The 27,199-nt window shown below is 54.0% G+C and overlaps 1 protein-coding gene across 2 annotated transcripts; it reads left to right on the top strand.

Annotated features, from left to right (window-relative positions):
* PMP22 (peripheral myelin protein 22) lies at positions 1-27,199 on the top strand. 2 transcript variants are annotated; one of them, XM_031467581.2, is made up of 5 exons: positions 1-145; positions 4,271-4,382; positions 5,595-5,694; positions 19,382-19,522; positions 25,821-27,199. In XM_031467581.2, the coding sequence occupies exons 2-5, from the start codon at positions 4,305-4,307 to the stop codon at positions 25,982-25,984; spliced, it is 483 nt and encodes a 160-aa protein (XP_031323441.1). In that variant the 5' UTR covers positions 1-145; positions 4,271-4,304; the 3' UTR covers positions 25,985-27,199. The 2 variants fall into 2 exon arrangements, with proteins under 2 accessions (XP_031323441.1, XP_031323440.1); XM_031467580.2 differs by lacking the exon at positions 1-145 and adding an exon at positions 2,584-2,742.

The raw sequence follows: 27,199 nt of genomic DNA, 5'->3' as shown, positions 1-27,199 counted from the left end.
GGGGAGCCTGGCTGGAGGCAGTGGGGCTAGATTCGCCAGCTGCTGGTCTCTCAGCTGCCCTGCCCTGGGGGGGCTTATCTCCGCATTCCTCACGTCTGACTGCAAAGAAAGCCGCGTAGAGGAAGGGGTTACACTGCTTGGCCTGGTGAGTTGTGTTGGCAGACCATGCCTCTGGAGTGCGTGTGTTTTTGCTTTACAGAGAGCTGCCCAACCCCACCCCCTGCAAGCCACAAATGGAGAGGACTGCAGGGGAGACTGCGCGCATGTCGGACTTGACCAGAGAGTCAGAGGAGTTCTCAAATCCTTGGTTAAGAGCTGGACAGATACTCTGGCTGGGGAGGCGAGAAGGGCCATTAGGAAGTGTCTAGAAACCCCAGTACATCCAGAGTTGCAGGGAAAAAGGAGACCAGCTGTGCCTTCCAGCTCCGCGTACACACTGGGCAGGTGACCAGAGATTGATAAGCAGGTTAGGGAGAGAAGCTTCCACCTGTAGCAGAGCTCTGGCTGGGCCCCGGGTGTGGCTGAGCTGGTGAGACTGCACTGGGTGGGATCCCGTCTGCTGCCACTGGGGGCTGAGCAGGCAGGAGGCAGGCGAGAGGCAGTGAGGTGCCCAGCTGACGGGGACCGGTGGATTCGGGTGTCCGGAAGCTCGCAGTGTGGTGTGACCCGGTTATTGACTAAAATATTGGGTTCAACAGAAAGGAAGAATTGAGCTGCACCTTACAACATGTGCACTTTTCTAGATATATACACTTCATTCAGAAGTCTAGTTGGAAAAGAGAGAAAGGAAGTTCTGAGTTAGATATGCTAATATTTATAAAGTGCTTAGAACAGTCCATGGCGTCCGGGTACATGGTGATCACATCCATGTCGGTTAAATACATAGAAAGTCTGAAAGGCATGAAGGGAGACAATGATTCCCAGGGCAAACCTGGCCCTGAAAATGACCCAGGAGGAGAGAGGTCACTTCCATTTCTTCAGTTAGTCCTCTGTCTACATGCATGCTTTCACTCTGTGGGATTTATAAGCAATTTTAGTTCAGGGGGTCAGGCTTGCCTTGAAGGGTTGTTGTGAGGATTAAGTGTGAAATAATAATAGTAATAGTGACAATTTACTGGGTTCTGATCCTTTATTTTGCTCCAGACACAATGCTAATTGCTTCACACACTGTCTCCTTTAATGAACACAACCCTTTAAAGTGGGCATTCTTAGTCCTGTTTGAGGATGAGAAAACCAAAGTTCCCCAAACGTCAGCTAAGTGCCCGAAGCCACCACTCTGAGTGAGCCAGCTTATCAGGTTGGTCTGAGCCCAGAGCCAAAGCACCTGACCATGGGGCCACACGACCCCTCACCGACCACACCTGCGTCCTGCTAAGGTGCCTGCCATGCAACAGGCAGTGAGCAAAAACTTTACAAGTATTCTTCTTTTTAATGTAAGAATTTTAAAAAGGCCATCGTTTGAAGAATTTTTCAAATTATTTTTACTTAAAGGTAAGAACATACAACGAGCTACGATAAGCAGCTGCTTTGAAAGAGTAAAATGAGTAGAATGGCGTGGTTTGCGTCACTGAGAGCGATGAGGCTTGGTGACACACATGCTAGCAGGTGGAGGTGTCTCCTGTGCGAACCGCTGCGTTAGCATCACCTGCCGGCTCCCGGTCCTGCAGCCAGGCCCCCAGAGCGGCTTGATTGGGCGCACCTGCCCTGCGCCCGGAAGGGCTATCCTCTCTCCCCGTGACCCTGGGCGGGCCGCGTTCAGGCGGCTATGAATCAGCTGATTTCTCTGGCTGCTCTTCCCCCACCTCAAATGGCCAACTCCCCACCAGTGGCGGCCTGGGACGTCAGCCGAGGCTGGGCACCCAGCCAGGCAAACGCGCCTCGAGCATTCCCAGTTGTGTCCGGATTTGCCTAGGCTAGGAGGAGGCCGACCCCAGGGCGCGCTGTCTTGCTGTGGGCAAGCCTCTCCCTCCTTCCGCCCCCAACTCTCACCCAAGCAGGCCCGCTAGATCGGTCCCGGGAATCCCAGGCACCCGGCGCCCGGCCTAGGCGCACACGGGACGGCGCGGGCGGCGGCGGTGCCGGTGCGCCCTGCTGGGACGCCAGGGCAGGCCAGGTGCGCCCGGACCCGGGAGGAGGGATGCCTGCCAGCGCTCAAGTGCCACCTCCCCACTAACAGTGGGAGGGGAATCCAGGCTGGGTCCCCGCGTAGGCACGGTCCGAATGCGTGCGCCCCGAAGCCCGGCGTCCGGCACCCGCGGGGGCGACCTCTGGCGGGCTTTTCCCACGTGGGCGGAGGGGGCGGAGGGCCCAATATATCGGTCAACTCTTGGTCTCCATGAACTCGGCAGAGCCAGGGGAAGCGGAGGTGAGAAAGCTCAGCGGCCTCCTAGTTTCGAGTAAAAGCCGCAGCGGTTTTGCAGTCATCGACTTTCTCCTGGGGCGCAGTTAAGGCCGAATAACTGTCTCCTACCCTCCCTCCCTCCCCACTGCCCTCTCCCCTCCCCGCGTCCCGCCCCCTGCACACGCTGACCCAGGGACACACCCTACTGCAGCGACGCAGACAGGGCGTAGTTCCCGTTAAAGGGGAACGCCGGGAGCCTCCCTCTGGCCCCTCGCTTCGCGCGCGCAGCACCACAGCGCAGCTGTCTTTGCGGACGCCAGCAGCCGAGCGAACGCACCGAGTCTGTGCCAGAGGCCATTCTGAGGATCTCTGGGGATCGGGGACAGCTATCCCTTTGGGACGTAAGTGCGTTGGTAGGGAAAGCAGAGGAGGTGGGCATCTTCCTTCGGCGACGCCAGAATGCGCGCGGAGCAGGCTCGCTCTTCAGGCTGGCGCGGTCCCCGAGCTTTCCGTCCCGAGGGCGGGCAGACCCCTGCCTGTCTCGCGTCGCTCCTCTGGGGCCTGGAGTGATACCGTGTGGCGTGCCTGATGGTCTGTGAACCGCGAGGGGCGCGGGTGGTGGTGTCCGGATGTGGGGCAGGGGCGGAGCACTTTTCGCCTCCCTGGAGAGGCGCCTACTCGGAGACTCTTTGGCAAAGCAGTCCCTGCGGTGGACATCTCGGGGGTACTGGATCCCTGTGCCCCCCCCCCCCCCCGACTTCTAGCCATATACCCGGTCACCTTTCTCTTAGCCCCGCTCGGCGTTAGGATCACTGGATTTAATTTAAACCTGCTGGGAGACATCAGAAAACCGGGCTTATTTCTCCCTGCACGGTCCACGTTTTTTTTTTTTTTTGAATGTGTCGCTTAAGGAGAGGAACGGAGGAGCCTGCGATTGGGTACTTTTAAAACTGTTACTGAAACGTTGTCTCTGGCCCAAGACCCCCCCCCCCCCACGCAGCTGGTCCTCACAAATATGAAAGCCCGCTCTCAGGTCAGCGGGGTCTTCAGTCCCTAAAGTCTGTAAAATGTGGGGCGAGGACCGCACAATCGCGGCTAGATGTCGCGCCGGCTCCGACCGGCCGTATTTCTTCTGGAACTCCACCCATCACCTCCGCCCCCCCTTCCCAACAGGCTCCTGGGCCTCTGTCCCGGGAGCGCAGCCGCCCGGTCCGCAGGCCTTCCCGGAGAAGCGCGCGGCGGGCAGTGCGCGCCGGTCCGAGCAGTTCTCCCCCGCCGCTCTTTCCTCTCCACGCTTCCCCGCCCTGCGCCGCCTCCCCGGGACCGCGAGGGTCCATGCCAAGCTGTGCCGGGGCCGGACGGCTTCCCTGCGCTGGCAGAACTGGGTGGAAACTGGGATCCTAACGGAACGCGGAGCGCTCTGGGCGCTGGGACCCCGGCTCCCCGCCTCGCGCTCTCCCTCTCGGCGCGCCGCCGGTGTCCCCGGGCCCCTCGCAGACATCTGGGCGCCTCCTCCCCCCTCCCCCCACTGCCCCGGGGAACGCGTGCTCTCCCGCTTCTGCCCCCTTCCCCACATCGGGCTGCCCTCGGAGCGCCCGGTGGGTGGAGGCGTGCGGCGGCCCCTGCTCCTCCCTCTGGAAAACCCTCTCCTGGGGTGACCGAGACATGCGTAGTGCGTACCACTTGTTTTGTTCCAAAAGCAAAATTTGTTCCGTCGCGGGCGGGCCGGGCGGACTGCGGGGCGGGGATGCGACGGTCGGCTGCTGCCCTCTCCCGGTGGCCGCCGGGCGGGGCGGGCGGGCGGGCGCGGCGCCAGGCCCGGGCATTCCGAGCGCAGGACCCTCCCTGCGCGCGCCTCCCTCCCCCGCTCGCCCGCTCGCGCTGGCCAGTTCGCTCGGCCTCACGTCCAGTTCGGCTCTCTCCCGCCAGGCAGAAACTCCGCTGAGCACAGCTTGCCGCCAGAATGCTCCTCCTCCTGCTCGGTATCATCGTCCTCCACGTGGCGGTGCTGGTGCTGCTGTTCGTCTCCACGATCGTCAGCGTGAGTGTCCGGCGGGCGGCGGGCGGCCGGGGCGCGCAGGGCTCACCCCGAGTTCGGCCTGCGCGCGGCGACTCCAGCCGTACCCCTCCTCTCCAGGACTCTGCCGTTATTTGCAGACAACGCATCTCAGACACCGAAGGGCGTTTTGCAGTTTCTGGCAATCCGCCCCCTTTCCAGTTGTTTTGGGCAATCCAGAGCAGACTCAGGGGTAGGAAGGAAGCCAGCGATGGGCTAGGTTAGCTGCGCAGGCCGCTCTTGCCGCCAGAGATTGCAGTGCAGGCCCGGGGGCTCCCACCTTCATGTGATAAACTTGGTTAGCATTGTTCTCGCTGCAGGTTCGTTGAGGAAGGAAGTGGAGTATTGATGAAGGTTTCTTTTCTCCAAATATCGTAGAGCAGAGGCGCGGCTGAGTTCATCAGACAGCCTTTAGGGCCTGGCATCGGGAAGGTAGCAGTGGCTTTTCCTTAAGGGGTCTTGCTCCGACATCCGCTTGATGACGTGGACATGACACCTTCTTAGGTGTCACCTCCTCCTGGGGATAACCTGTCTTACAGAACCATCAGACACCAAGCTCATGGGGTTCTAAGCTTATTTTCTTGGAGAGGAGCACAGACCAGGCAGTCACGTGACTGTGACCTTGACTTCTTACTAGAAGGCAAGTTCCAGGCGTGATATTCTGGCCTGTTTCGAAGGCTGAGAATAATTAAGTTGGGGATTTGTGAGTTGGTTCATCACTGACCATCATCTTTCCAACATCTTAATTGTGCCTTAGGCCAATCTCTCATCAGGTTGAGATGAATTATAAGTAAGGAAATGGGCTCAGAGAGGTGTTGGCTTTGGGAAGGACACCCAGAAGTTGAGGAGGAGAGATGGCTTGGATGCGGATGTCCTGGGATTAAGTCTGTGGCTTTCTCCCGTGGTGCACACCTCCGCACGTAGCATCTTATGCGTATGTGGCACTTTTCCATTGACAAAGTGCTTTTCACTGGCAAAACCCTAGTTCTCTCTTCAACACAAAGTCTGGGCCAGGTCGCCTCCTCTGCCTTTTATCCGGCATGGCTGTGGCCCCGGCTGGGCAGCCCTGGGCAGGGCAGTGGCAGGCCCCGTGGACGCGTTGGTGAGGATGCTCTTCGCCTTCTTTTGGTCTGCTCCCTCCCCCTTTCCTTCACTCCTCACCACCTCCCCTGACTTTCCTCTTCTGGTTCTTTCTAGCAATGGATGGTGGGCAACGGACACTCGACCGACCTCTGGCAAAACTGTACCACTTCCCCCTTAGGCAACGTCCAGCACTGTTTCATGTCATCGGCCAACGGTGAGACTGGGTTTTTCTTTTTTTTTTTGAAGCCTTTTTCTCAAGCTCATCCTTTTCTGTCTGTGACATGTTTCTCTGTCCAGACCTGGAAGCACTTGTCCTCGGAAGATACCAGCTGGGAAGTTGTGGCCAGGCTAGGGTGGATTGTCAGGGGGGCTGGGAGTCCAAGACAGAAGGAAGGGGGCAGTGGCTCCACTGGCTCCACGGGGTCCTGGGGATCAGTGTACGTTCTCTTTACCTAGAGAGAACCCCTAGACACCCCTCTGCCCCATCACTTAGTGTAAGGCTTCATGTGAGCAAAGAAATGTGGACACAGATAAGCAATGATGGTGCAAAACCTTCGGCTAGCATCTTTGGTTTGGTGGTAGCGATATCCAGGAGTGTCCTCCTGGTGCAGCGATGGAGAGGCTGTCCCAAGAACAGATGGGCCAGTGTTTGTTCCCCAGTTACAAGGCTGCCTTTCTAGGTCTTGGGCCTCGGTGGTGTTACTAGCATCAAAACCTTCGCGTGCTTCCTCATGGCAAGACGGAGCCCTGGAGCTATTTGCAAAACCCTAAGCTGAGCCCCGTAGGATCCTTCGTCCAGTAGATTACGTTTCTTCTCTGTCCTGGGCATCTTTGCGTGTGGCTTCCTGGAACCGAGGCTTTCTTGGATTCAAGTTAAGGGGTGAATTGGCAGTGAAAGCACACACTTAGCTACTTCAAGTGCCCAGAGAGAAGGAGGGCTCAGCCTGGTGTCTTTGGAAATTGGAGAGGCAGAGATGAATAGGATGCATTCTTTTTGGTGGCTGGTTGGTTTCTGACAGCCACGTGGACCCTGGAAAGGGTCGAGGACACAGTGGGCCAAACTCTGCACGACCTCATGTTCCGAAGTACCTGCCCTCAGCCTGGAGAGGGAAGTAGCTATAGATCTGACAGAGCTTTCCTGACATCCTGGGTTGAAAGTCCAATAAAGGGCAGGTTTCCATGTGGCTGCAGCTACTCCTAGATCAAGTATTTCTGTTGAAGATGCCACCTCCGATGAGAGAAGGCAGTTCAGATATAGCTCAGCAAAGCAGGCAGTACAGTGGCCGTCAGTTCCGGCTTTGTACGGTGCTCCCACGGACTCCACCCCTGGCGGTACCCAGGCTGTCAGGGCAGCATCACCAACCGAAGGTCTCCAACCTCAGTCCGAAGAGGAACTGCTAGAACTGGTGCTGCTGATACGGGGAGGGCGGCCGAGGAGCAGAAGACCCTGTTTGATGTTTTCGCTTTTCTGGGGGGAAGAGGAAAAGACCCCAGGCATTACTGAAGGGAGCAGTCCTTTGAGTGAGTGAGGGGTCTTGAATTAAAACCATCCTGGATGTTGCATGGTGAGCTGACAGCCAGGTAAATGAAGCATGCTGGAGGGCCTGCGCATGTGGCGATAGCACTGCTGGGGCCCGGGCCACAGCACCCGGTGTCTCCCGGTGGGGGGTTTGGCTGAAGGTCCCTGAAGACTCATGATGGGCGGCTCCCTACTCGCGACTGACACCTGGTGGCCAGGCGTGGTGACTGAGCCCGAAAGGGCCGGCTTTCCCTGAGACCCCGTGGTGTCCACCGGCACCTTTCCCGAGTGGCATTTGTCCACGTGGGGTTGGCAGAGGATGACTCCTCGGCCCGGAAGGGGCAGTTCTGGCAGGCGTGTTCCAGCCCGGCTGGGTTCCAACAGAAGGGAGTGGGCAGAGGAACAGTTACCTAAATTGTGCTCAGACGTCTGCAGGCAGGACGGCAACATTTGCCGGTTACTGACCTGCGTTTTCTGCGTCTCGCGCGGTCGGGAGTGTCTGTTACTCCTCTCAGAGCGGCAGCAGGGTTATTTCAGGCGGGAGACATCCTGCCCCTCGGCTATGTGCTGGTTCACCTCCCTGGGTTCCTTGGCGATGGCTTTGGGGTAGTCACCGCGGGTCTTCATCCAAGTCCACGTGGGTGCTTTCCTGGGGATCCCAGGGCGGTCTTCTCCTGCACACCTGCCTCGGCTCTCCCAGGAAGGGCATTCTGAGGAAATCTGGGCAAGCTGGGCCTGTCTGCCCTTGGACTTATTCTAAGTTAGAGGTTTCCATTTATGTTTCCTCGGTGGTCAGTGTCTCTGCTCTCATCTTCCTGCTGGATTAGCATGTGTTACAGCCTCAGCTCTGACGGGGTAAAGTCTCTGGACCTCCTTTGCCTTTTCTTTGCCTTTTAACAGTTTCTGTGCCAAACAATAGGTGGGAAAAATACATAATTAAAAAGAGTAAGACTGCTTGGACGAAATGAACTCTGTCAGTTGTAAACCACTCACCTTGGTCTGTGTTTGCTCTTAGAATGTTTCAAACATATGTTTTATGTAAGCAATCGAAAGTAACTTATTACTGACACTGATTTTTGAGGACTACATGAAGTGTGTCACATGACAACCTGGTGGTTTATGTGACGTACGGTTTCTTCGGAAGGGGACTGTTCCGCAGGCGTGGGGCAGGGAAGCTGCACCTCTCGGAGCCATTCACTTTCTTCCTGTGGGAACCATGTGTCTTGCCTCGTTACCCTCATGACAGTCAAACATCTACGTTATGGAGCTGGAAGGAGACACACCAGATCTTTCCCTCAAGCTCCCGCTTGCTCTTAGAGTAGTTTTAGATTTTCTGCTAAATGCCCTCAATTCTGCCTGCTTTCCCAGTTTCTAAATTTATTTACATACTTTCTGGCGCCATCCTGATCCTGGCTGCAGGTAGACGTGAAAGAGGCTTAAAGGGGAAATATTTATCATGACCTTGTTTTTGTTTTTGTTTTTTTAAACTGAAGTTTAGTCAGTTACAATGTGTCAGTTTCTGGTGTGCAGCACAATGTCCCAGTCATGCAGATACACACATATATTCATTTTCATATTCTTTTTTATTAAAGGTTATTACAAGATATTGCATATAGTTCTCTATGCTATACAGAAGAAATTTGTTTTTTATCTATTTTTGTATATAGTCGTTAACCTTTGCAAATCTCAAACTCCCCAATTTATCCCTTCCCATCCCCTTTCCCCAGTAACAATAAGATTGTTTACTGTGTCTGCGAGTCTGTTTCTGTTTGTAGATGAGTTCATTAGAGTCCTCTTTTTTCTTTTTCTTTTTTTTAGATTCTACATATGTGTGATATCAAATGGTATTTTTCTTTCTCTTTCTGGCTTACTTCACTTAGAATAACAGTCTCTAGGTCCATCCATATTGCTGCAAATGGCATTACTTCATTCTTTTGTATGGCTGAGTAGTATTCCATTGTATAAATATATCACATCTTCTTTAGCTATTCATCTGTCAGTGGACATTTAGGTTGTTTCCATGTCTTGGCTACTGTAAATAGTGCTGCTGTGAACACTGAGGTGCATGTATCTTTTCAATTTAGAGTTCCCTCTAGATACATGCCCAGGAGAGGGACTGCTAGATCGTATGGTAAGCATGACCTTGTTTTGAATGCCTCTCGGCCCAGGGTGCATAAGGCCTTGGGAAGCATGGACCTTGTCCCCGATGGTCCTGAGCTCTGTGCGGAGTCAGAAGACAAGTGCAGAGGGATGAATCATTGTGAAGGCAGATGCCCAAGAAGTGGGGGCGGGCAGGCAGCGCCAGAGTTCAGGGGAGGAAGTGGAGGGGAAGTCTCACGTGGGAGGTGGGATCCGAGCCGTCCTCCAAAGCATGGGCGGGGTCTAAATAAGTAGAGGCCAGGAGGGGCTGCCCCCTGTCAAGGCAATGATGCGACCAAAGCATGGGGAAGGCAGCGCGGGGGCGGGTTAGACCAGTCGGCTGAGGTCCCGGGTGGGATTACGGTTGACTGCATGTAACAGAACATCTTCAAGTGGTAGTGGCTTAAATAAGACAGTTTCTTTCTCTCTCTTTCAAACGAAGTGTGGGAGTAGGCAGTCTGAGGTGGACACGGCAGTTTGATGACCTTGTCAGAGACCCAAGCGCTTCCTGGCTCATTGCTTTGCCGTCTTTTGGATTTGGTCTTCATCCTCATGGACCAAAAGGCTGATGGAGCTCCAGCCATTTCATCCATGCTTCAAGCAATAGGGTAGAGAAAGGAGAAGGAGAAGAATGCGTCCCACTCCCTTTTAATGAAATGTCTCCAGTTAGACCACACACAGCAGTTTCTATCTTTTACTGGAAGTTGGTCTCTGAGCCACACCTAGTGACAAGGGAGGCTGAGAATGCAGTCATTTGGCTTCGCAGGAAGCATGGCTTCTCAATTCATAGAAATTTAGCGGCAAGCACCTCCCTCCCAGGAAGCCTGGCTTGAGGCACTTCTCTTCAAGGCTCGGACCACCCCTCCATACCCAGTCCTGTTCTTCTAGAGTAGGCCTGCTGTGTCCTGCTGGGCTCCAGAGCAGAGTTTAATTACTTTAGGATTCTCCAAACATGCCATCTCTGCCGTACCCCGGGCACCCCCCGCATCACAGGGGCCTGTGCCGGAAACGGTGTGACTTCCCTCTCTTTCTCTCCACCTCCCCGGTCATTAATGAAGCCTTCCTGTGTCATGATGTCTCTTGAATCCTTGTTTCCTTCCAGCCCAGACCTCTCCCCTGAACTTCAGACCAACGTATCCAGCTGCTCACTAGATCGTTCCGCCGCGGTGTCGCAGAGGCAGCCAGCCCCAAACCCATCAGTCTTCGTCCTCCTCCACCAAATCTACCTCTTTGCTGATTTCCAGTGTTTTAGTGAACGCTGCCCCACCGTCCAGTGAGCGTAACGCTCAGATTCTGCCCTGATGTGTTTCCTTTTCTCCCTTCTCAGAATCCTCCTAGGTCCCACCGGCCACTTGTCATCCCCATTCCCGCTGCCACACCTGCAGGTACTCATCAGGGCCACTGCAGGAGCCCCCAACCCCTGATCTTTCTCTGTTCCTCGTAGCTCCTTTTTCATATTGAATCCAGGGTGCTATTTTCAAAATACAGACCTAATCTTATTACTCTCAATTTAAAACCTTTCTGAGGTCCCTTGCTGCCAAGAGTCAGCCACACAGGCATCGGGGGCAGGTTCCAGACCGAGGGACTGTAAAGGACGAGAGGACAGGATCTCTGGGGCGAGAAGGAGGCTGGCAGAGCTGAGGAACAGAGGCCAGGCAGTGGGAACAGAGGGTGCAAGGCGCAGAGCGACAGGCTGGCCCGTGGGACCTCCCAGACCCCAGGAAGCAGTTTGGTGCCAGTGGACCCGTTTCGAATCTTCACGATTTCATTTAGACCTGCTCTGTCTTAGATGCGCGTCTCAGCTGTCTTTTCCCAAGGTGAGGTCACGGTCCTGAGCATGTAGGCATCTTACTGGTGGAGACACCCCCGCACACTTTTGGGGGTTATCTGGGACGGGGGGTTCTTACCACTCACGTGGGGGTTTTCTTTTCCTCTGCTGCCTTGCTCTGCGTCCTCCCGAGATCCTTTATTTTCACAATCAGAAAATAGCTATCAAGGCTTGCTCGCGTTCGGAAGCAAGTCTGAGTAACAAACAAGTCCTGTCTGCCTTGATTCAGAAAGGGACGTCTCAGGGTGTGGCCGGCGGGGTCGCGTCCACACAAGCAGACATCCCTCCAGAGATGGGCGAGGCCAATTCCTGGAGCCTTGGTTTTCAAACTAGTAAGATCTGAGCCTCTCTGGCGGGGATCTGGGGGTGGGGAGGCGGCCAGGCCTCCCCCCAAGTCCTGACGGTGCCTGTCTCCCCAAGGCGTCCCAGCACGGGGGGGTTTAAAAATCTCCTGATCCAGAAGCTTCAGCAAAACATTTGCCTTGTGATGATAATGCTTTTTGTTTTGAATTCTCCAAATCATCCAGACACGACATCTGAGCACACACAAGATTCCTCTCCCTCTGTCACCCACGTGGACCCAGGGTGTGGCAGAAAGGGTCAGAGTGCCCCCGTCAGGCCACCGGAGCTGGCAGGGCACGGCCCTGGCCTTGCCGGGCCCCCACCTTCAGAGCATCACACTGAGGCCGGGCCCAGGCCGGTCTGTCTTCAGGAGAACCCGCCTCCCAGTCCCCACTTACAGCGTCCTCTCTTGTCCCAGAAGAGGCAGACTTCTTCATCCCGAGGTGTTAGGAACATAAAATGCACCCTTTCCGGAAGCATTTTCATTATCACAGAGGAGGTCCTTCAACACGAAAGCCTGAAGGAAGAAACCGGGCCTCCTCCAGCCTGTCCCCAGAGAGCCCCTGGCACCCCTGGTGTAACAGGCTGGCTGTGCACGTGCCCCCCACCCCCTGCCCCAGTGACACCGGGCACGTCTGCTCTGCGCAGTGTGGGCTGGAGCCAAGCAAATGACCCTCGGTGCCCTTCCTCCCCATTCTAAACAGCTGCGGTGGCAGCGACCTCACGGCCAGCAGTAGGTCGTGGGGAGCGGAGACCAAGGCTTCTGACTGAAAATTAGGAAGAAAGAATCTCGCCCATCCCAGGAGGCCCCCAGCTTGAGCCCTCGGTGGTCCCCTGTGTCTGCGTCCTCTGTGACCCCACGTGTATTTTGTTCATCCATTGGGTGGCGTGGTTATTTCGGCAGGGACATCAAACCACTTCCTCGTCTGTGGCTCAGCTTTTGGTCAGAACTGAGAAAACCCGGGAGGCCCCCTGCACTTACGGGCTCATGTTTTGCCACTTAGAATCTCTGCGGCTCCCCGGGCCAGCCCACAGGCTCCGCGCGTTAATGGCTCTCTTGATCTCACAGGCCCTCGTGGGGATGCGGAAGCGCTGGCGGGCGAGGGGGCCACAGGGCCAGGGCGTGGCGTCCTGAGGCTGATGTCTCGACCCCTGGGGTCTCTCACCCGATGCCAGCGTCCAGGAGTTAATTCAAAATGCTTGTCCAAACCTGTGTCTGCTCCTTATGGCCCTTGAAGCCCAGTCTCTGCATTTTTTGTTTGTTTGTTTTTTTAATGTAAATTGCATTCCCAGGATTTTAGCAGAGCTGAGAAGGCACCGCGCGTAGTTCGGGAGTGGGCGGCCTGAAGGTGTGGACGGGGGTTTCTGGTGCCCAAGAAAAGGATGCCCGGCATGAAGTCTTCTGAGTACGTGGTCATCAACACATACGTAGACTCCAGCCTCGGCAGGGAACTGGGAGGCCATGAGGGCCGCCTGCCTCCCCACCCCTCTAGCTTCAGAGCCCTCCACAACATGCCCACTGTGTGCTCATCCTGCCGGTGATGGGGAGCTCGCTACCTTTCAAGAGAGCCTCTTCCATTTTCAAAGAGCCAACAGCGTGGTCCATGCATCCATCCTTCAAATATACGGAGCACATCCTACCAGGCAGGCAGCAGAGCAAGAAGGACCCGTCTCTGCCCTGGTGGATGGAGCTGTTAGTTGCTAGGGGAGGGGGGAGATGGAGGAGAGACAAGGAGTGAGTAATTGTGGGCGGAGTGCCCAGCAGGAGACAGATAGAGAGATAGAAGAGAAAGTCACTGCTGGGAAGGAAGCAGCTGGTCACGGAAGGCCTCTTCCTGCCAGCATCATGTGGACTGAGGCTTAAAAGACAGGAGGGACCAGTCACATGACGAACCGCAGGAAGAAAATTCCAGGAGGTGGTGGAGGGGCCAGGGCCCTGAGGCAGGAAGAGTTTGGGGTGTCATTCTGATGTCCCAGCTGCAGGCATGGGCCCCTTCCTGCCCCTCTGTTGCTGGCTTGGTGGTCTGGCTTGGCAGGTGGATGACAAAGGATGCGGGACCCCTCTCTCTGCCATCTGGTCCTCCCTCCCCCGTCCCTGTCTTCTGTGGATTCCAACCCTAAAGACAGGCAGTAGGATCATTTAATTCGTTAGATTTCAAACACACTATTGACCTTCTCAGCACCGCAGGGTGGTAGGGAGACCCCAGTGGATGTTCACTGGGAGTTCCCTGCTTTTCTGCACTGGGTCTGCCTCTAATAAGCTGGGAACCTGGGGCAGCCGCCCTGGCTGCCTAATAGGGTAAACATGGGAGTCAGCGACCATCACCTCACATGGTCCTGGGGCCTCGGTGCACTCAGGCATCACTGTGACGTGGCCGGACCCCTCTGAGCTGGGCCTTGGGAATCGGGAAGAAATTCACTAGGCGTGGGGAGGAGACGAGAGGAGGGCCGTGGTTTGCTGTGATGAGTGGAGTGGGGGCTCCACGTCCATGATATTTAGGAATATTATATTTTAGGAATGCAGAGGAGAGGGGGCCTCTGATTGTTTTTACATGGAAAATGCCTTTTCAGCCCAAACATCTTGAAAATAGCCCAGTCGTCCCCTCACCCCCCGTATGATCTCTGTTAACGCAGCTTGTGATCAGGCAGCTTGTACTAAAACGCCCTTTTCTTCTCCGCTGTCGTTTTCTGCGGCCAAACCCAGCACTGCCAACTGGCCTGTTTTTAACAACAACCATAAGAAGGCTTCTCTGATAAATCAACTTGAAAAACACCGAGATTTAAAAGTTATGCAGGCTAATTTTTTTCTTTTTTTAATGGCAAGACTTCTGAAAGCCTTCAGCGCTTCCTTGGACACGGCCGTGTCCAAGGAGGGAGGTTAATATACTTGAACGTGGAACCCACACCCTCTGGTTTTCTGTTTCATCAGCTGGTGGGGTATGTCTTCCAGCAATTCTTGGGCAAACGTGGCCCAACCTGCTCATCCTGTGCCAGAGTTTTCCAACCAGGGCACAGAGAAAGCCTGAAATAGCTTCATCTTTGCCGTGAGCTCAGAGCCCCAGTGACCGTGTTCTTCTCCCTATTCAATCCTAAGGGCTGGCTGGAATCAGACTGTTGGTATCAAACCACATATAGAGATTAGACTCTGGTTCCTGTGCCCACCAGGAAGCCTCTTAATTAGGAGAGAAGTTGGCTGAACGATGCTGTCAGCGCCTTGAAGCTTGTTCCACTAGTTGTTGGCTGTAGGTTTTGCTCCGGTCGAAACACCCACCACGATTGTGAGCTGAAAGGGCCCTCCGCACGGCCTTCCTCACCCTTGGTTGCTCCCGGCCGGGGTCTGTGGGCTGAGAGCCCCGTGGAGCTGTCCCCTCTCACCGGATCATCCTGCCTGGGTCACAGGCCAAGTCAGCCCCAGCCCTGGGCCTGATTTCAAAGCTCCCAGCTGGGCTGGGTGGGAAGAAGCTGGAGCCCGGGGTGAGGACCCACGCGGGCCCGGCACAGGCTCCCACGGCTGGCCGAAGCATCCCGGCAGAGGCCCTGTGGTCCGGGTGGGGGCCGCTCCCGCCAGGTCAGCCATCTCCGGGATGACATTCACCCTGAGAAGGAAGGGAAGTGGCAATTTGTGGGCTGGCAGTGGACTGAGAGGCTCGAGGGTAGGGATCCAGGCCTTGTGGGTCACGTGCTTTTGAGAACAGCCCAGCGTTAGGCAGATGGGCGGGACCAACCCCCGCAGTCAGGACTGACCCCCAGGGCCTCTTTCCTCGCGGCTTGGCCTCCCCAGTTTCTGTGCTGACTCCTGCCACAGTCCTCCCATTCACTTTCTGGAAAACCTGTTCTTTTCAGAGTCCGAGGAGAGCTCTTCTGAACTGCCCGAGGGGCCTGGTGGCTCCAGGCTGGGAGGGAAGGGTGCAGGGGGATGCAGACCGAGGGACTGAGCATGGAAGCATTCCATCCCTTCTGAGCCCCAGCTCACCCGCTTGTCGGCCCTGGGCTAAGAATACAGCTGAGGGGGCAGCTGCATTTCCTCCATTGCTTAGCTGTCCTGCGGCAGGAATCCGACCATCTGCTGGGGGAGCGGTTCTGCTGGAGGCCACGGCCCGGCCCACGCCAGAAAGCTGTCAGCAGCCCGGCGCTCTTGTCCGAACCGCAGGCCTGCCGGCAGCTTCAGGGCTTTCGTCCCCGTGCCCAGCACCAAGTTCGGAGACGAAAGCACTGGCCCTGGGGGTTCCACACGACGTCCCTGGGCATCTGCCTGGGGGCCGGGCCCCGAGCGAGGCCTGGGGGAGGAGAGCGGTGCTGGGCTGGTCAGGGCCTGCTGATGGCTGTGAGCTTAGGGTTTGGGAGGAAAGAGTGTCGCTGCCCCAGGCTTGGGTGGAAGTTCAGATTTGCCACTTGGGATGCTGGCCTCACATCCAGTTCAGTCTGTGTGAAACAGGACTGCAGCGACAGGCTTTTCCCTGAGTCATGGGTCTCTCCGCTCTAATAATTGTTCTCTGTACATCGGTTTTTTTGGGCTATCGCAGAGGTTGGCAGACTCTAGCCTGCAGGTCCAATCTGGCCACCGCCTGACTTTGTAAAGACGCTTTTATTAGGCGGCCAGGTCACACTCATTCATCTGCGTATGCACTAAAGCCGATTTTGTGCTAAGATGGCAAATTTGAGTAGTTACCATGGAGACCGTAAGATCCGCAGGGGCTCAACTAGTTACAGTCTAACTCTTCACAGATAAGCGGCCAACCTCTGTGCTGAGGATGCTGCATGAACTGATGTCAAATTAAAGTCTTTATTTGAGTGCTGGTTGGTGCCCTCCAACATGGCTTATGTGGACATGGTGGTCCCTATTCCTCGATGTGGCCCAGATGGAGAGGCCCCCACCCTGGGATCCGGCCTGGGACAGCCTGTGAATCCTTATTTGCACGCCCTCAGCTCCAGCCTTTCAATGGGTTTTTTTGTATTGTCCTTTAACAGAGCTTTTATACCAACTCTTTTGTTCGGTCGTTACAATGATCCTGTGGGATCATTAGTCCCTCCTGTTAGAGAAGAGGGATTGGAGGCCAAAAAGATGCAAGTTAAGCAGGTGGTACCCAGGCCTGTTCTAATGGAGCGCATGAGCCGAGCGTGGCTGGGGGCACAGCCGGTAGGTTTGATGGTCAGTGCTGTCAATATCGTTCCTTTGAAGAACGTTTTACTTCTTATCTTGAAGTCCTCATCCAGGGAATACTATTAAAAATTTCCAAATTTATTTTGGCTCATTTATTTTGAATTTCTGCTTATTGTTTGCCTTTGGTGGTATCTACATGGCTGCTTTCTTTGAGATTTGTTGAGATTTTTTTTTTGCTGCCTCCTGCATAGTTTGTGAGACTGTCCCATTTGTGTCTGAAAGTAATCCGTAGTCTTTGTTACACGGACATACGTTTTCTATACATCTGTTAAACTGAATCGGTTAATCCTGTAATATAAATCATCTATCTTGTAACCATATTTTTGATCTACTTGATTTATCTGTGCCCAGAGAGGTGTGCTGAAGTCTTCCATTATGATTGTAGCTTTCTTGACTTCTTCTCATATTTCAATTATTTTTTGCTTTATATTTTTTCCAGGCCATGTTATTACATGCATACAAGTTTATGACTTTTATTTCTTCATGGCCAAGTAGGTCTTTCCTCGCTATGAAATATCCCTCTTTGGCCATTTTCATCTTTTTCAATTTGAACTCTGTTTTGTCTGACACTGTGATTACTGTGCTTGCTTTCTTGTTAATACTTGTCTGGTGCCTTTTTTAAAATGTTTGGATTTTCAACTGTTATTCGTTTTAGGTGTATCTCTTGTATCAGACCACAGATAAGAACCATGTAATTCATATGAAGTTCCACATCTTATGATGAGTGGCGTGAATCCATTCACAAATATTGTGATTGATGGTGTGGCTGGACTTTCATCATCTATGTGTTATTTTTGTGCTTAGGGTTGAAAGCTTTCTTCTTCAACTTTGTATCCCCAGAGCCCACCAGAGGGTTTGGCTCAAGATAGTAGGTGTTCAGGCAATGCCCACTGAAGAAAAGCTTCCTTGATCCCCTAATTCTGATCTGATTTGAAGAACAACTTATCGCAAAATAACTCAGTTGTAATGAGGTTGGCACTACAGTTCAAATTACTGGTAAGGAAGTTTCTAGAATGACTTAATTACATTATTAAATTGTTAAGACTTTTCCTATTCATGTAGATTTAACATGTACGATTTTGAGTTTTCTCTAAATATGAGGTCTGGTAGAAGTTTTCCTGTTGTTAGTGATGAGTCTTCAGGAAAAGATCCCAAAATCGGAGAAGGAAGTCCAGGATGTCACCTGCGCCCACTGTGCGCCTTCTGAGGCTGTGCCTTGAAGGACATTCCCCAGCAAGACAGAATCGCTGTTTTGGTTCTAGATTTGGGGCTCAGATTTCTTTGTTTCTAGCTTCACCTACCAGAAAGCTGGATAACTGGTCTATGAAAAAATAGTATTATGGCAATATTAGCTTTGTTGCAGACGTCTCCTCCTGTAGAACCATTGTGCTGGCTAAAGACAAGCAGATTCAATTAGAGAGATAGAAAGATGAAGTCAGGATGGCTCAGTGCCCATTAGACATTTTCTTGCCTTAATTGACAAGGAAGTTGCAAAGATAAAAGAAGCGTGTGGTCTGTCACAGTGGAGAGAACACTAGACTAGAACCAAGAGCCTCCCGGCTTTGGCTGTGCCAGTGGGACTCATCCAAGCGTCTCTGGAAGTCTCTTGGTACCAAGGGGCTGGGTAGTTGGTGTCTCAGACTTTTTCCAACTCTAAAATGCTTGCAGTCTGTGTCTGGAAAATTCTTCTGAGAAACTCTAGTCACAGTCCACCAAACGAGCAGCCTTAAAATTTTGCCATGAGCTAGTGGTAACTCACACCAGGTTCCTCTTTGTGAATTATTGAGGATAACCAGTCTGGCTCTCACAGCTTTGTGTGCTGTGTTTATTTAAGCACTGGTGTGTGTTTCTCTAAGCCCCTGTGCGTCAGCCAGTTACTGAGCAGAGCGGGTAAAACCCTTGGTCTTCTGCAGTTGTGCTTTCTCATTTAGGGCAGCATTCACCCCAGTGATTCCCTGGTACTTGGAAGAAAAGACACAGGTGACAGGTTGGCGAGGCCACTGGAGGGGTCTCCCAGGAGGACACTGCAGGCTCCCCTCTCCAGTGCCAAACCCAGGTTGTTGCCTTTTGCTCGTTCCTTCCTGAAATGACAGTAATTTGCAGTGGATGGTGACCTACATGACCTACAGAGTTCTCTTCCTTGCCTGAATTTCTTTTGGAAGCTTGGAGATTTGATCAAAGGCTCAGCCAAGACGAGGAAGTGTAACATGTGGTCCTATCGGGTGGTCGGATTGAGCACTAACTGCTCTGACTGGGGCCACGATCAGCCGAGGAAGGACAGCATGGCCAAGCAAGACTTCACAGCTAAATAAAGCACACTCTTTCCACCAGCATTTTTTCCCAATTTTCTACAAAATTAGTTTTGGCTCCAATGCCGTTTCCTTCTCCCCGGCCATCCCCACGATCTCTCTGTCTCCTTGGGGGAATGCTGACATTTTGAACAGTGGTTTGAAACTATTCTCAGAATACAGTGCCTTAGACAAACCCTTCAAACCCCCTGAGGGCAAGGAGGGGAGGCGGCGGGGCTCAGACCCGCTGGAACACGTGTGCGTATGTGTAAGTAGCGCATCTGGCTGAAAGGCTGGAAGAGAATTCAGTCTATTTTAACTTGAGTTTAACTCCGAGGGGTGGGGCTGCATATTTTCTTACAGCCTTTTAAAAAAATGTCCACAATTAAGAACATGTATTGATATCTTTTTTCTCCAAAGGAAACCAGGAAATAAAGGTGCCCTTTAAGAGCACCAAAGTGAGTCGTCTGAGTTCTGTTCACAAGAGGACTGTCGCTGCTGCCTAGGGGGGCTGTGGCCTTCAGCAGTCCTGGCGCCTGGGCCACGCCCCCAGGGGGCAGGCAGACCCCCTACCCGACCCTGGCCAGGGCTGGCTTTTCCTAACCCAGTGTCTCCTCCCCCCAGAATGGCTGCAGTCTGTCCAGGCCACCATGATCCTGTCCGTCATCTTCAGCGTTCTGTCTCTGTTCCTGTTCTTCTGCCAGCTCTTCACCCTCACCAAGGGGGGCCGCTTTTACATCACTGGGGTCTTCCAGATCCTTGCTGGTAAGTTGGAGACCACAGAGTCCATGTGGGGGCGGGGCTCTCCCAGGCTATGGGATGATTGGTTAGAAGGGCGTGGCTCCGGGTGACTGGCGTTCCTGAGTCCTCCCCTGGATGGATTTCATCCAGTACAGGTGTGTGTGTGTGTGTGGCTGTGTGTGTGTGTGTGTGTGTGTACATGCACCTTAGAAGCTGGGACTCTCCACATCTCCATGGAAGGAGGTGCAAAGGAAATAGGAAATAGGACTTAGTGGCTCTGGAAGGAGGGTCTCTAAACTGAAGCTCCAGTCTGGACACATAATCAGAGGGTATCAGTAGAGCAAAGGCAAGTCTTGAGGGTGGTTTCTGTAGATCACCTTACACCCTAGGAACCATCTCTACTTCAGCGTGGAAATGGCCCTGACATGCTGCCGAGGTTGCTCTCAGGTCCGTGTCTCCTCTGTCTACATGGTGATGGAGCCTCACTGACAAACTCTTACGCTCCTTTACTCCAGCTCCTGGAGTCCACCGGGCTCCGATTCCCTGGCATCTTCACTTTGGCACCCCCGTGTCACATGCTGTCAGTTCCAAACATGGAACCGTGACACAGGGTCTCCTTCACCTCCTTCCTGAACTGTCTTTGAGCTCCCCCTTTGCATGGGTTTTCCACACTCACCGTGTGCGGAGTCCTAGAAGTGATGTCTTCAAACTTCTGTCTTAGATTCTGGCCATTCTCACTTTGTTGCCTTCTGTCTGTTGACCCTCCAGTTGACTGAGTCAGCAGGTCCCTGGAGAGAAGTAGGGGGCAGATGTCCAAGCTAATAAATCACAAACTCCATACGTCCCAGAGTACATCTGGGGACTGTGAAGAGTTCTCGATTCTGGCCCCTGAGTGGGCCAGGGCATGGCATCTCTTGTTTGGTTTCCGTCCATGGTGCTGAAACACCACCCCGTGTTCAGGAGCAGTCATTGGAGGGCTGATAAAAGCTCACATGTCCGGATGGATGGAAGGATGGATGGATGGATGGATGGACGGACAGGCAGATACAATGGCTTACACATGGCTTTATGGCAAGGCCATTTTCTAGAAGCCAGAGAGCTGCCCTTTCCTGGAAAAAGGAAGTAAACTTGAGAGCCATTTCCCATCAAACACCTGAATACAACGTGTTGACATGCACAGCTTGGCATTTCCAAGTCAAATTGTGCTTTGCTGCTTGCACAGCTTGTATGATACCAGCCAAGCTTCTCGAGTGTTGCCAGCTTTGTTGAAGTCCGAATTCTGCAGGGAGATATCATTTCTGGCACATTAGGAGCAGTGGTCATCACCAACCCCATTTCCGGAAGTAAGGCAAGAGACTGGAAGGCATTCCTTTTTTGGCCCCCTGTCTGCACTTTGATATCAGTGGTGATCATCTCCACTGTATCCCTGACAGTGTCCTCAAGGGAAAGTGACAGAAACTCAGGAACCAGAAGTTTCATAAAATATTGACACGTGATGTAGACCAGCTTGTTATTTTACTGATAAATAAATGGAGCCTGGGAGAGGCTACACGAACACTCAGCTCTTGCAAGGACAGTGGGAAGCCTCCACTCCCTCCCATACCACATGGACTGAACATCAGTAGGTACTTCCTTGTATTTAGAGACTCAGAATCCACCAGAGTTTTTAAGGAACACAAAATCCAAGGCAGGAAGTCTGCTTTTTCTATGATCTTTCGTGGAACCTGATTTACAGTGGAAGATCAATTTAGATTTGCACCATTCATTATTGCCAAGTCCCCAGACATCGGTGATGAATCAGAGTCTACGCTGTCAGGCTAAAACCATCTGACAGAGCGAAGTCATTGCTGAAGGGGCTTCTCAGAGCAGGAGAGCCTCATCTTTACTCTTCCCACTGAGATATTTTCACTTTAAATTCTCTAAAAATGTCTTTTTTAGCCAATGTCATTTTTGGTTAAAAAAAAACAAAGTCCAGAGCTAAGTACTTCTGTTCAGTCCAAACACCCTTAGGGATGGAGCTGTTTCTGATCTTCCAGAGTTGATTTGCTAATCCGGATTCACTTCACTGTTTTGACTCTCCTCCAAACTCGGTACAAGCCTTTTAGAAATCTGCTGTGAAAACCTCTGAACACAGAAGCACATGATTTGTTCTTACGTTATCCTCCTCTTCAGATCCAGCATCTTATCTCTCATGAGGTCTAGTCTTCGGTTATCAGTTGGTCAGTTTAGCCGTCCCCATGTGAACAGGAAGTTACCCGAAGCTACAGCCAGAGTTTGTCACTGGTACGTCCTAAGGCTGTCCTGGGCTCACTACCTCTGGTCGGAATGACCCGAGATCTATTCTTCTAGAAACCTCAGCTCTCTAGAATGCCTCTTTGAACTTGCTTTAGGGTCTTTGCACGGAGGTTGAGCACCAAGACGGTCAGGGTCTTCCCTTAGAGATGTCCTAATGCTCAATGTCCAGCAACCCTAAACTGCCTTGGTCGTGTGTTTCCCAGTGCATGACCCCCTAAGGCTCCAGGGACAAGAGAGACAATTAGGTGAGGACTGTCGGGGATGTGGACTGGTGGCAGCCGAGAGGTGACAGCTCAACCACAAGGGACAAAGCAGAAAAGCGAAAACAAACAGAAAACTAAAAGAAGAGTAGAAAGTGGGGCGGGTGGGAGGAGGTGACCCTGCAGTCATGGGATGTGCCGTCTACAAGCAGCCGGCCGCCGTAGCTGGCTTCCATGAAGCGCAGATGCCATTTCCAACTCTGAAGCCCTTTGCGTGGAAGCCACCGGAATCTGAGTGTCCCGTGTGGCCGCTGCTGCTGGATTATCTGTGCAGAGCTGCCCTTCGGAGGGCCCAACGTGCGGGGGAGGCAGTGAGCTGTGTGTGGGGCTCCGGGGGCCGACGACAGACCTGGGAGCTGTCTCTGCCTCGCACTGGATACAGCCCTGCTGGTTTGCAGTCTCATCCCTCTCCACGTCCTACTGTTCTCCCAGCCTCGCATTTAAGAGCCAGCTTTCCGTGATTACGTTCTTCTTAGGTTGGCTGCTTCCTGAAGACCGTGCGAGAGGCCCTTCGTCTAATTCAGTCTACACATCGGAATCAGCTTTTTACAAAAGGGGCGCTTTTCACAAAACCCCAGGGCTGGGGCTTTATCCCTGGAGAGTCTCAGTTAAGAGCTCTTGGGGTGGGGGAGCTGCGTCCTGGGTGACTCCTGTGCCTCCAGCGTTGAGAACCACCAGTGTCGCCACTGAATGGCCCCTGGTCCCTCCGTAAGGTCTTCAAGGACGATTCCCACCGATAGTCATTCATTTCATGAGTCTTCTGAACCCTTTTCTTAGGCAAGGGCCGTCCTGATCCTACATCTGGATTTTGGAGTCATTCTTGCTGTCAGGACCTGTGGCCAGACGGCCCTTACCCTGGCCGCAGCTGTTGGGTTCAGTTGCTCCAGATGGGGAAGCATTAAGAAATTCATGTTGATACAGACCGTGTTTCGACTGATTTAACTCCTTGCACCCAGCAACCAGTTCCGTGCACACCCCGCAGGACGCCCCGAATGACGGCCTGGTTGGGTGACCGGATCCTTTGTTCCTTGGGCAGAATCAAACTCAGGCCGCCTGTGTAGTTACTATTTCTTGTGGTTTAGAGGCCCAGTGAGGGTGGTCGAAGGAGAGTCCTGAGTGACTCTCGCTTTTTCTGTTTGTGTTGTTCCCTTTGGTTTTTACATACAGATGGACGTGGACGTAGGGCATTTGGAATTAAATCATTTGGAGGTGGAATTAAAAACCCAGGGCCCTCCCTCTTCTGAGGGGTTCAAAGACAGCTTAAGCTCAGACTACGTTTAGCAGCGCTGGCTCTGAGTGCATCATTCTGGATGCAGCCCTAGCCAGCCCCGGATCGCAATCTGATTCCTGAGGCTGCAGGGGTCGTGAAGAGGCTGAAAATGGAGACAGGGCCAGCGGCTCAGAGGCAGCTCTGTGTGGATCAGACAGCGAGCCAGGAGCCTGCCGGGGGCAGGCCTCCCAGGCCCTCCCTGCCCCACCTCACTGCCCGAAGGGTGAGGCAGGCGGAGGCCTCACTCATCACACCAGCACGAGCCAGACCGAATGCAGATAAGGGAGCGTGGAGAATTCCCTCCGTTTCTTCCCCTGCTTTTGGCCTCTTGGTGGCTCCCTTCCAGAGACTCTGGGCTCTGACTGCTCCCCTGTGGTCCCCACAGCAGGGGGCTCGGGGCCTGGGCATGGTCAGCGGCCTCCCTTACCTCCTCCGCCGGGACCTTCGCAGCCGCACCTCAACCTCCTGGCTGCAGAGACAGAGTCCGGGAGGCCGGTCTGGCATTTGGGGACTGTTGTGTGTCACCACCTGTCCTGCATGCCAGGGCACGCCTGTTGCTTTACCGACAGACGGCCTCGTAATGATATATCCCCTAAAACATCAGTCCCCCAACAGCAGTCATTACAAAATGTGCATCCAGCCTCTCGCTGGCCTTGAAAGGCGAGTGTAACTTCCTTTCCGTCTGGGAGTCTCCCAGGGCACAGGCCGTGTCATGAAGCCGTCGAGCGTTCAGTCCCTGCACTCGGGTGTCTTGCCTTTTCCCCTCCCTCTTGGTCACGGACAGAGTGTTTTCTCTTTGGCGTTTCCTCTTTGCCGGTGAAATCTGGGCGCAGCGGTCCACACGGCTGCCTTGGCATCTGGGGGCTCTGCTTACCCCTTCCCTCTCCCTCAGCCCTGCCTCCCCTTTGAGAGCGCTTCTGCAGTAGGCAGGTCAGATGCAGCCCCGGAGACAACGAACGAGCACTGTGGAGAGAGGAGCCCAAGGTGAATAGCGTGAGTTTCCAGCAGGTGGAAGCTGCAGCCTCCCCCCTCACGACGATTCACCAGCCGTGCTCTCCCCGCGGACACAGGCACCTTGCTGTCTCCCGGGATTCCCGTCGGTAGCGGGTCCTGGAGCTGATCCCGCTGTCGTCCCGAGGCTGTTGTGTGGCTCTCTCGGCGGGGGCCGGTGGAGTTGGAGTTTTCTGTCTCTGGCTTGGAGAAGAACAGTCTTATCAGGGCAGTGAATGCTCCCACTTCTGCACTTTGTTTGAACAAAGTTGCAGTGTCCAGGAAAATAGCCCAAATAGCAGTGAGGTTAGAGGTAGGTGGTCCGGGCACTGGGGGCTTTGGAACCACAGGAATCCCACATGCTCGCTGGACTTATAATAGAGTCACTCAGAGCCTGCCAAAGACCCTGTTTTTAGGAGGGAACAGAGCTGGCTTTGTGCTGCTCCAGGCAGGGGTGCTGACATCACTGGCCCCCTCCCTACAGGGGATGCTGACCGCCACCGTGGGCATGGACCGTCACGCTTGAACTTGCCTGCTTCGTGGGGCCCAAGGTGGAGGTTTTTCTTGTCCCTCCCACACCCGAGGCTGCATGGTGGACAAGGGTGGGGTGGCCTGATCTGCCTGCATATCTTTTGATACCCTTTTCCCCGTTTGGGCTTCAGACCCAACCTGGGGTCCCCGAGGATGGCTGAAAGAGACCAGGTGCTGGGCCGCTTGCTGGTGACCGTCCCCTCCCTCTGCCGCCTGCTCCCCACGAGTGTCCTGTCTTTCTGCCTTGTGTCCCCTGCCCCCTCTCCCCTCCAGGGATTCCTCTGTCTGCCTAGTCCTGCCAGTAGTTGTTGCTTCTCCGTCTCTGAAGTTGCGATCATCCTCCAGGGGTCAGCACAGCAGGGTTCTGCCCCTGTGCTCGCGGGGGGCCCAGTGCTTCTGAGATGCCTCTGCCCAGATGTGGGTGAAGGGTCAGCTCACCTGCCCTGGCTGCAGATAAGGTGGAGGGGTTCGCGGGTTTCCAGGGGCTCCCACACCCAGGCATCCTTGGAAAGAGACGGGTGAGTTTCTCTTGCCACCCGATTTCTCGCTGGCCCACTCATGTCTACGGGGAATGGGTGACCGTTTGAGGCACAAAGGCAGAGAAGAGGATGAGGGACCTGGGCCGTGCCAGTTAGAAGCAGAGAGCAGATCGTTCCCTGTTCCTGTACCTTTGAGCCCCTCTGATCAGTTCAGGGTCGGGAGGAAGATTCTTGCCAGGGTTGGAGGTGCCCTTCCTCCCTGCTGCCCACGTCCTGCTCCGTAAGAAAGAGAGACGGGTGTCCGGAGTGTGTGCGCGCGTGTGTGCGCGTGTGTGTGCGGGCGCGCGAGGTGGGGTCGGGTCTGGGAGGAGGGCGCGGCGCGGCGGGGCGGGGCAGTGCCCGGGGTCCCCCCGTCCGGTCCGGTCCGGTCCGGTCCGGTCCGGTCCGGGCGGGGATGCTGAGGGGCCCCGCCCCCGGCCGGTCCCTCTCCTCCCCAGGTCTGTGCGTGATGAGCGCGGCGTCCATCTACACGGTGCGGCACCCGGACTGGCACGGCAGCTCGGGGGACTCCTACGGCTTCGCCTACATCCTGGCCTGGGTGGCCTTCCCGCTCGCCCTGCTCAGCGGCGTCATCTACGTGATCCTGCGGAAGCGTGAATGAGGCGCCTGCGCCCGGCGGCGCGGCCGGGGCTCTGCGCGCGCGCGGAGAGGGAGGCGGCAGACCGGAAGCCAGGGGAGAAGAAGGAAAGGAAAAGGAAAAAAAGAGCTAGCCAAAAACCCAAACTCAAACCAAACCAAACAGAAAGCAGTCGGGCGGGGGGTGGTCGGTGTGGATTGAAGATGTATATAATATCGACGGTTTATAAAACCTATTTATAACACTTTTTACATATATGTACATAGTATTGTTTGCTTTACATGTTGACCATCAGCCTTGGGTTGAACCTTAAAGAAATAGCTAAGGAACTTGACATCCTAACCGTATAATCAGGCTCAGTTTTTTTTTTTTTTTTCTGTTTTGTTTTGTTTTTCGTTTTTGTTTGGCCCAGAAATAAAAGAAGTCTGTCTCGCCCCCTTCCCTTTCAATCGAAGAAGATACATCCCTCCCACTCCACCCCCTTTAGGAAACCACAGCGCAGGGAGAAACGCCGAATGGCCCCAGAGCCCGCTCCCTGCGGTGACCCAGGGCGTGGCGCACAGAGCGCCCATCCCGTGCCTCCGTGTGCCACCTTGGTGCACGCGGCCAGACCCCCCCCCCCCCCCCTCCGCCGCCCCAAACTGGAGTCCTCGGAGAACCATGGCTTGTGGCTTTGGGATACTTGCCCTTGAAGGTGGGGACGTGTCCCGGTCACGCGTCTAGTTGAGAAATCGGTGACAACAAACCTATGAAATGGTGCTATGTATTTACCATTCCTTACGATCACTAATCATCTAAACTCCTCACTGGAAATTCAATTAACAATTTTACAACATGAAGTCGGATGGAGACCCGAGTAATTCTGTGTAATATAAATGGTTTATAACTGCGTTTGTACCTAGCTAGGCTGCTATTATTACTATAATAAATAAAGAGCAAACCACAGGCTTTATCGTGCCCACCTTTTTCTTATGGTCGGAGCACCAGGACAAGCCTCTAGACCCCCTGGGGCGGTGGGTGCCCAGGGCGCGGCTGGGTCTAGACTGTCCTCTGCCTCCAAGGACTGTCTGGCAATGACTCGTACTGGCCACCAACTGTAGATGTATATACGGTGCCCTTCTGATGCTAAGACACCAGACCTTTTCTCTTTCTTTTTTTTTTTTTTTTTGCTTCGCTTTTTCTGATTTTATACCAACTGTGTGGACTAAGATGCATTAAAATAAACATCAGAGTAACTCA

Source organism: Camelus dromedarius, chromosome 16, assembly GCF_036321535.1.
Source record: "Camelus dromedarius isolate mCamDro1 chromosome 16, mCamDro1.pat, whole genome shotgun sequence".
Taxonomy (NCBI): Eukaryota; Metazoa; Chordata; class Mammalia; order Artiodactyla; family Camelidae; genus Camelus; species Camelus dromedarius.
The sequence above is the reverse complement of the archived record's forward strand: the minus strand, read 5'-3'. Positions and strand labels throughout refer to the sequence as shown.